The 9,751-nt window shown below is 29.4% G+C and overlaps 1 protein-coding gene across 2 annotated transcripts in view; it reads right to left on the bottom strand.

Moving 5' to 3' along the window:
- Positions 1 to 9,751, bottom strand: part of LOC106681185 (uncharacterized) — a 12,168-nt gene that overhangs the window by 803 nt on the left and 1,614 nt on the right. The window contains exons 1-6 of one of the 2 annotated variants that reach the window (XM_014421378.1): positions 5,976 to 6,033; positions 4,920 to 4,980; positions 4,193 to 4,395; positions 3,985 to 4,105; positions 3,740 to 3,901; positions 853 to 1,028 (exon numbers count right to left, since the gene is read on the bottom strand). In XM_014421378.1, the coding sequence (XP_014276864.1) occupies positions 853 to 1,028; positions 3,740 to 3,901; positions 3,985 to 4,105; positions 4,193 to 4,395; positions 4,920 to 4,980; positions 5,976 to 6,002 (750 nt within the window). In that variant the 5' untranslated portion in view covers positions 6,003 to 6,033. Of the gene's footprint in view, positions 1 to 852; positions 1,029 to 3,739; positions 3,902 to 3,984; positions 4,106 to 4,192; positions 4,396 to 4,919; positions 4,981 to 5,975; positions 6,034 to 9,751 lie in introns of those variants that run through there. The other variant, XM_014421377.1, reaches the window with a different exon arrangement.

Raw genomic sequence — 9,751 nt, forward strand, 5'->3', positions numbered from 1 at the left:
TAATTTTCCTAATTAGGATAAATTACATAAACGGAACAATACGTTAAATCAATTGACTCTAATTTAACATCTAATAATTAATAATAGCATGCAATAAACTAATTTACTGTTATATAAGTCTTGTGAAAATTTAATTCTCAAACGATATTGTTCTTTACGTTCGATCAGAAATTGTTAAAAATTGTAAGTAATTGTTAGTAGATTTTTGCAATTTAAGTCTTCTGTACATCTTGATTCTTGATTATTGTTGCATCTTGATTCTTTATTCAAAATATCTCTTTACATACTCTAAATCCCGGAATAAAATACTCGGAAAGAATGAATGACGTTAAAAAGTCAATTTCCAAAAGAGATTTCATTCACTATAGCTTAGATTTAATAAGTTTCATTTTGAAATAATAAAACTCATGAAACGATTGGGTATATAAATCGAGTCTATAACAGACAGTATAAATAAATATGTGTCTTTCTTATAGAGCTACTATATGAATTCTTCCTCATAGAAGAAATAAATTAAATAACATAAAATAAGTATTAAGTATTAAATAATTTATGATCATAAACTACAAATAAACCTTTAATAATTGATTGGAAAGTGCCAGGCAAGGTGGTATATTGCCTGGAAGGGGCAGATCAAAAATGATTTTCATATTTCGATTCGATAAGACCCTACTTATGACGGAAGATTGGTTAAAACATAATAGCTCTGTTAAAATACCAGATTTTTTTATTAAATATATATTATTTAATTTCTACACAATATTTATTAAATATTTACATCATATTATATATAGATATTAAATTATATGTCTTGTTCTAAATAGCAGTTAATGATAGTAAAGTATCACTTACCTTACTCATTTTTTCCTTGATCGGATGATTGTAAACATCTTCATCAGGTCCTGGGGACACAAAACTAGGTGCTGCATGCCCAAAGCCAACCAATGATCTATTTTCGTAGAGCAAGTAAAGCCAAAAGGCATTTTTGCATTCACTGTGTTCATGAAATTTTCGAGAGTAAACTTGACCTATTAAAAATTATATTATTACAATCTTATTGACCAAATATTATTATTCTTGCATATATATTTTATGAAACTAACGAGAGATCATAACCAGTTTATAATTGTCCTAAAATAGACTTGTGATTGTTTAGGAGATACCTGTAAACTGCCAGTTTGAAGGTCCTCCTCCTCAAAAGTTATTATTCTTTAGGGGTTTTATAGTGTAAAAATATATCATGTTGGACAAAACAGGTATTACAAATAAGGGCCGTCAGATAAATTATTGAAAAATTATGATACCTGAAAGATAAAAAATTGTTTTTTGAAATTAATAAAATTTATTAACCACCAAATTGAAAATTTTAGCTTTCAAACAGCTAAAATTTACAATAAGAAGAACCACTCCTCCAATGCAAAGTTAAGGCATTACAACGTTGTGATAAGGCCTGTGATTTTATACGGGGTGGAGACCACATGCTTACCCAACTTGGAAAAGCTACTAAAAATAGAAAGGAGGATCTTAAGAAAAATCTATGGGCCGAGGAAAACACTAGAAGGTCACAGGCTAAGATCTAACGAAGAGATCTACAGAAACATCAAAAACCTGGAAACCGAGATGAGAATAAGAAGGCTGATGTTCTATGGGCTCATGAAGAGAATGAAGGAGAAAGATTGAATAAGATGATCTTTAAAAAAAATTTTAACTACAAAAACTTGGGAGGATACTCGAACCAAATGAGAGAGGAATTTAAGAGACTTAAAATTTCAGATACAACTGCCTAGATAGTGATACGTATTGGAAAACATAGAAAAATCTCATTGGGAGAAAAAAATATGAGTTAAATTATGGGTACGAAGTGGTCCAAAGAAAGAAAAGAGAGGCAGTCGAGGATCATGAAACTGCGATGGGAAGAAAGAAAATCAAGACTCTCAAAGAAGCCTAACCATTGATATTCACGTGGTCCTTAGTGGCCGATACATGATAAAAAAAAAATCTTAAAAAAATGGAAGGAAACTAACGTTTTAGCTAACAAGAAATTGCGTTTAACGGTAACCAGAAACATCTCAATAGTTAGTGTTATACGAATTACAATATTTCAAACGAAATTTTCTAGATGGAACGAGTAAGTGCATATAGTCCAAGAGTCCCAAGAGAGAAGAGAAAAGAAGTCACTTATTTCACTCCGATTTTTGATTCATTTAATGAAAGCTATATATATATAATTGATGAGTCAAAACTAGTCAAAATTGATGAGTCTGCCAAGTATAGTTGGGGGAGAATAAAAAATGGCGGCTGCTTCAAACTGTAAAAAAAAAAAATAATTTTTCATTCAAAGCTTAATCGTTAAAACTACTTACAGCATTAGAAAACCTGATGGAACATCATTTAAATGGAAGTAAATTTACTAAGCCTTAACGTAGCTCATCTTAGCCTTTACAGAGCTCAATAGTTCCTGAAATACATTTTTTTTTTTTTTCAAAACAACATTTTATAAAAAATGTACAGGAAATTCAGTAGTAAGTGAATTTACTCTGGGAAATCTGTATCTCAGAAATCATAAGACGTACAAATGTCTGTTAGTATTTATAAAGATATTTTAAAGCTATTTGTCCGAACAACTAAGAAATCAACTTTTTATAAATTTATTTTAGCAAATATGATGAAAACTACTATTCCTATTAAGACAAATGCATAAACTACTTTAAACTAGCCCTAGTTTGAGTACTTATAGACATCTTTACGTCTGATCGTTCCTGAGATTAAGATTTCCCTCAGTTAATTAATCGACTGATTTTTCAGCAAATCTTTTATGAAATCTATTTTTTTTTTAAACAGCTCAATTTGGGCACATATTTTTGTACGGTTTGTTCTACTTTGAATGTTGTTCTATTAGGATTTTGGTGTTATTGGTAGTTTCAAAGATATGGAGTTACAATTGAAATATTAATATTTATAACGTTTTGCAAGTGCCGCCATTAATGGTGGCCAAGTGGTATCACCCCTGACTATTGTTTGCAGACCCATCAATTTTTGCTATTAATATAATATAACCTTCATTTAAGTAATTAAATATTAGGGTGAAATAACTGACTTATTTTATATTTTATTATTATGTTTTATATATCTATCTATATATTTGAAACAACTTCGATTTTTAATTTAAGATCATTAATAATTATTATTAACATTTGCGTTTTACTGTAATTTTTTCCTGCTTTGTCTATATTTTTCTTTATCGATTCCTTTTCTACTCGTGTCTGTTTCAGTAGAATTCATAATTTTCGATCCTATTTGGTCTCCTTCAGTTAATTAATTATTCTCTTTTAGGCCTTTCTGACATTTCCTTCGAACTCTTTTTTTCTCTTCCTTAAGGTCATCTTTCCTTGACGTTACTTTCCAATATTGGTATTGAAAAAACGGTCCTATGGTATTCGTGTGACATGAATGACATGAAACTTTTGATAAAGGAGCGATATTGCATTAAATAATCGCAAGCCATCTACTTCTTTCGCGCCAATTCCGTCAATCGTGAGATAAATAAACATTCTTACCATAGCTCTAGTTATAAGGGGTTCTGAGGTCTCATTAAAAGTGAAATTTAAGTAATAGCCATCTTGTGGAAATATAGAAAGCAGTGACTTAATGATGACTTAAGTAAGAAGTGACAGAAGACTGTCATCAGACAGAATTATTTTCCGTATTTTTATTTATAACTATACATATTGCCACTTACCAGTCTTGTCAACACATCCCTGCATGAAGAACAGATTATCTATTACGGGAGAGTTTGGCTGGCACCTGTAGTCGAACCTCAACAGCTCACCATCCACTTCAGCCCATAGACCGTCCATAATATCACGAGACGTGCAGTTGCGACCGGCCGCTGTCATTTTATCTTTAAAAAACATAATATTTATTGTGTTATCGTAAAATGATAATGGAAAAAAATGGGTATTTATTTATCATGTAAATAAATACCTGGATTTACGAGGTATATTCTCACAGTGTAGGCTGGAATGCCAAAGAAGTTAGTTCGTATATAATTTGGACCAAAATTATACAAGTTTTGATCTACTTTGTCTGCGTCACTCTTAATATACTGAACAATATAAAATAATTATTATTTGATATTTTATATAAAGCTGTTACTGCTATTACAAATAAATAAGGTTCATATAATACTTGCCGATATTTGTACACAAACCACATTTCCCTTCTTGTCATAACATAGACAAAGTCTAGGATCTCCGTGCAGACAGAAAATGTCCATTATTCCAGAGTATTTAAATCCTGGTTCTGGTTTCACTTTTTGGAATTCATTAATTTTGTTGTCTTTGGTAGATAGTGGCATTGCTTTGTAGTCTTCACGACCTCTCTCTCTTGATCCCACTGTTGCACAATGAAATCATGGTTAACCTCATATATTAGAAACTCCTAATAAACTAACTAAGAAGTACTTTGAAATAATAGCGTTTTGGTGAGAGAAACTTGAATTAGATTCCCAACTCGATTGTTATTTTGCCATTTCATATTAAAATTAATGCGATTGTAATTATATTAATACTCTGTTTTCAATTCATGACATAATTAAAATGTTTAATCAAATAGGGTGTTAGAATGGCACTAACCTTCTGGAGCCCTAAAAATAAATAAATATCTGCCCAATTACATGCTAGAATAAAATGATACCATACTTATTCATACCTATCTTGAAGTTATAGAGACTTGTTTTAATCCTATAATACTCAACCAAATGGTACATTGATCTACCTCCATCTTCGCTATTCCACTCAAAAGTGGGAAAATTTATCATTTCATATTCAACAATTAAAATTATCTTACTTTACTGTTTCGCATTTAATAGACGATACGTATGCGAAATTTTATATATTTAATTATTTTAATATCATTACCTCTAATTGTGGTCAAAGGTCTTACTGCTCCAGTATTTTGGATAAGGCAAAGACAGCAAACCTACAATAAATTTGACATATTAGAAAATTATGGGAAAAGTGTCATGAATTAATTTTTTTCAGGATTGTATTGATTTCCCACCATGAATATTAATCCAAAAATTTAAAAAAATATATTGATAAATGATTACATATCTTAGAATAATTATTTTCTTGTTCTAATATTTAAATGTGATATTATTACTGCGGGGACACATACTTTGTTTTATAATTTTGCAGAATTAACTAATAATTCAAGTTGTTTTTAAAGTAAAATCAAAGTATATCAATCAAATCAAAAGCAAAACAAATCATCTGGAACACAATCATACCAGTAAAAAAATATTTACATTCAGTTCAGGGTACCAGGGTAGCTGTACCACTGATATTGAAAGCTATTTGAGACAGTGAAGGTCCGGAGTTGACTGGAGAACCTGACCACTGGTGAGAACTCCAGCAGCATTTTTTTAATATGGTTTCAAGACAACTGTGATTTCAAACTTCAAGAATGGTTTTAAAGATGGTTGGAGTTATATCCCTCTGGTGCAAAAACATTACGATGATGAGTTAGATTTTGATAAACGTTAAAAAATTTGGATGGTATAATGTCAAGAACAAATAAGATGTTTAGTCCATGTTATTGGGTCTTGTTCATTACATAATAAGAATCATTGATTGCTGTTAAAATGACTTCAAAATATAATTTGTTTTATGATCGTAAATTTAGCTGTTTTTCAGAGACATTGATATACCCAAATAGCTTACAGTATAGCCATGTAATTACTAATTAATTATCAATTAGAGGAAAAAAGATGTTCTGTTCAACTGTCTATATAGCTTGTCATATCGTTGGTCAGGTTATTGTCTTTTTAGTATGGTTTCAATTTTTTTTAAATATAATAATTGATTATCTTTATATCCCTTTTTTATATAACGGTTAGTAATGATAGTGAAAATATAAATAAGCATGTTTGCAGCGTAATGTTATGATGAAAATACAGATCTTTAAATAGTTACCGTAAAAATTGTCGCAGCTGTCACCATTATAATACACGTTGGGTAAGTAACAACTTGAAAAATAACAATGAAATTATTCTTTCTTTCCTTTTTATCTAAGGCTATGCTCCATTTCCTTATCTCGTTGTTAAAATATCTCTCCTGTGTTTTGTAGGGAATGGGTCTTTTTTTCTTGAAATATTTTAATTGTTTATTTTGTAATTATTTAATTTTAACATTAACCCTTCACAATTTTCAACTTGAGGAATTGTTAGGATTCGGCTGAAGATAAGTATGTTTTCATGAATACTTAAATACTCAAATCTCATTCTAAACTTTTGTTTTTAGGAAGAAATATAACATAGTATTATAAATGCAAGCCGGTACAATCGATACATATTCACTGTTGGCCAGAGCAACGTGTGTACAATAAAAAATCTAATACAAAAAAACAATCTCACTTTAACATACCCTCTTAAATATTCATTTTTTATCAAATTTAATTTTACATAATTATTCTTATCAAAACAGGATTACCAGAATTTTCATTGTACAATATTTTACATACATTAACAAAATTATTTTAAGATTACAATATTAGTTTTGTGCTCAGAAAAACTTTTAAGTTACAATTTTTTTGATTTTATGTTTCACAATCACTTAATTGAGGTTCAAACATCTCTAACTGGTCTTCTGTCCTTATATTTGATTTGAATCTTTCGTCTTTTGACTACATCTTTACTTTTCATAGTCAGAAGAACACCAACTATACAGTCTTTAACAAAGACAGATGTTTTAGTGTCTATTTTCATTTCTTTTTTGGTTTATGGTACACAAGTAGCATAAGCCTTGACATTTGATTCAATCATTAGCACCATATAAAATACCTCAGAAGATTTTTTTCTAACAATCACAATACCATTCTTTACAATTTTTACTTTGTTTTTAGCAAAAGTCATAGATCCACCGTTCTGTCTTATTTTATCCACAGACAACAAATTTCTGCTGAGGTCTGGGATGTAGATTACGTCTTTCAGTTGACACTTTTCACTTTTTACACAACCATTTTGGCTGTCATGGATGTACATTTAGCCAGATCTACCTGTGTATACACCATGTATCTACCGATAATATACTTATGTTGTTGGTCAAATGTCTTATGGAATCTGAATCTAAGACCCATTGAGTTTATTTTTTTTTTGTTTTTACTGTTTTATTAGTTACGGTTAGATAACATAAATCGTTCTTACTGTAGTGAGAACCAAAAACACACACACATAACGCTTAGCAACCTTCCACTTGCTGTTACATACCGGTTTGTGATACAATCGATATATTCACAGTTTGCCACAGAGCAACGTGTATACAATAAAAAATAAATTTTTATATCACACTATAACACCTTGCCTGGTAAAATGTATTTACACCTACAAGTGACAAAATAAAAACACAAGCTTGATTGGTGAAATAAACAACATAGAAAAAGTTTTTTTTTTGGATATTCTCCTTCGTAGGATAATTGAGTCATGGTTTAAAATTCCATTAATAACAGCTCTCTTAAATGTTAAAACGATTTCAAATGTAATGCAATTTTTTTCTCACTAAACATCATATTCCTATTTACTTTGTTTTTTATTACTCTCTACCTGGTCATTTCAGATATCTGGGAGAGGTATTGGAGGTTCATCTAGAGGTAATTAACCTATTTTAACCAAGGCCTCGCGCAAATTTTTCATACCGTTGGACCGCTACGAAATAAAAGTCAACCCGTCTAGGCTGGATTCGAACCGGCGCTACTGCAGTTCCGAGGTTGCTAGGAGTGTCACGTCTCAACTCCCTCGGAGAGTTGAAGCACTAAGAATTGAGTTGCTAAGAGTTAAACCCCCACAAACAGCCCCTATTGCTGTTTACTATGTACTACATGTGTAGAGTAGGAAGTGAATGTCATACAATATGCTTATTGTAGCATAATTTTTTTCATTATGTGTTTGTCCTCCTTTTATTATGAAATCAGTTTTATACAATTATAATATTATAAACAAGTCATTTTTTTGTGTCTGAAGTGTTACTTACTCTATATTATAATTCTTCCTTGTTTACCCTGGCAGCTTGAAACACAGGCTTAAGTTTCTAAAAACTTTTAACTTTAGAAATTAGAAAATTAAGCAACTATGCAGTTTTCATTCATGTACCGAGATTTGTTATGTTGTTGGAAATATCAAACTGAAAAGAAAATTTTCGAACTTGTTATTTTCTAAGTATTAATTATTAATGTAATTTATATTAAATTATCATATTATAGTACAACATTTCGGGACCACTGTCCCATATTCATGTATTTCAAACCTCATAATTTGAATTTTATATAGGAAATCATATCTACATCTTTACACTATTCTCACTTTTCTACCATTACTTATTTGTGCATTCTTCACTTCTCCTTAGCACTCTCTAAGTAATTACTTATTAAGACGTTTCCTTGTGTTTTATTAATATATTTTGTTTTTTGTGGTAATTTTGTTTCTCTTAGTAGAAAAAAGAAAAAAAAACACTGAAGAAAGCAAAAAACCAGTTTAGTGAAGGTATTACGGTAAGAATTCACTCACCAAAAATCTATAAACAAACATTAATTTATTTTATGTGTAATATTGATTTATTTTATATATAATATTGATATAACTATGATGCGGTGTTTAAATATTTTGAAATTACCTTGAATATACTTACAGATTTAATTCAGCAACACAACATAAATTTATATTTAAATCCAATACGAGAGCTATATTTACTTAGAACAAAATGGGATTCCATATTATTAATTTCTTCTCTATTATTTTATTTTACATAAATTCCTACACTTATATTCAAGACTGAAAATTATGAGTTTGTTATTTTAACCCCGGTTTTTACAATTGCTGTTCTTTAAATTATATTTCAAGAAATTAAAGGAAATATTTATAAATTTACAAGATTTATTTTCATGCATTTCATTATTTTTTTTAGTTAGAATAAATAGAAGAAATTTATCTGTAGGAGGATAGTCCGGGTGGCGGTCAATAAATGTATCAAAATAGTAATAGAAAACTATTCATTATAAACCTACGTTTCGATCCACTTTGTAGGGCTTCGCCAGGGCTGTCTGATTGGAACTCTCAGAACAACTGACGGATTAATTCTTCCAATTGAAACAATTTAATTATAACTAAGTATTTATGAAATATATTTTTGGTAGAATATTAAAATTAAACTACATTAGTTTTTCTTGTTAAATTTTAAATTACTCAGTAAGTTTACAAGTTTAAATGACTAGGTAATTATGTCTAATATATATTTCTTATTATGTAATTAAATTTTAAATAATTCAGCAAGATATAATTCATATCTTGTTCTTATTCACAATAGGGTTGTTAATATTTCTTTTTACATTTTGCGTTACTGTTGGAAATGAAAGTGGTGGAAAGATATAAGTTTTTTATATTGTAACCGACTATTTAACAGTCTGTTAAAATTTCCGACTTATTCGACAGGACTAAAGGCTATAATAACTTTTTAAATTATAAAAGAGAGTCCAGTTAAGAATAAGGGATACATTACGTTACATGTTAAAACAAATGATTTACAATTCACCATATTGTGTGGATAATTAAATTATTGTTTAATGTCCTCAAAAAACTATCGTTTAGCTAATCATTCTATCAAAATACACCTTAAAACTTAACACTTATAATACCAACAATAAAATGTACATAATGATCAAGAGAATAAAAAAGAATTATTTCACTAACTGAATATTGACT

Source organism: Halyomorpha halys, unplaced genomic scaffold, assembly GCF_000696795.3.
Source record: "Halyomorpha halys isolate HHAL.00 unplaced genomic scaffold, Hhal_1.1 Scaffold316.1, whole genome shotgun sequence".
NCBI classification, from domain to species: Eukaryota; Metazoa; Arthropoda; class Insecta; order Hemiptera; family Pentatomidae; genus Halyomorpha; species Halyomorpha halys.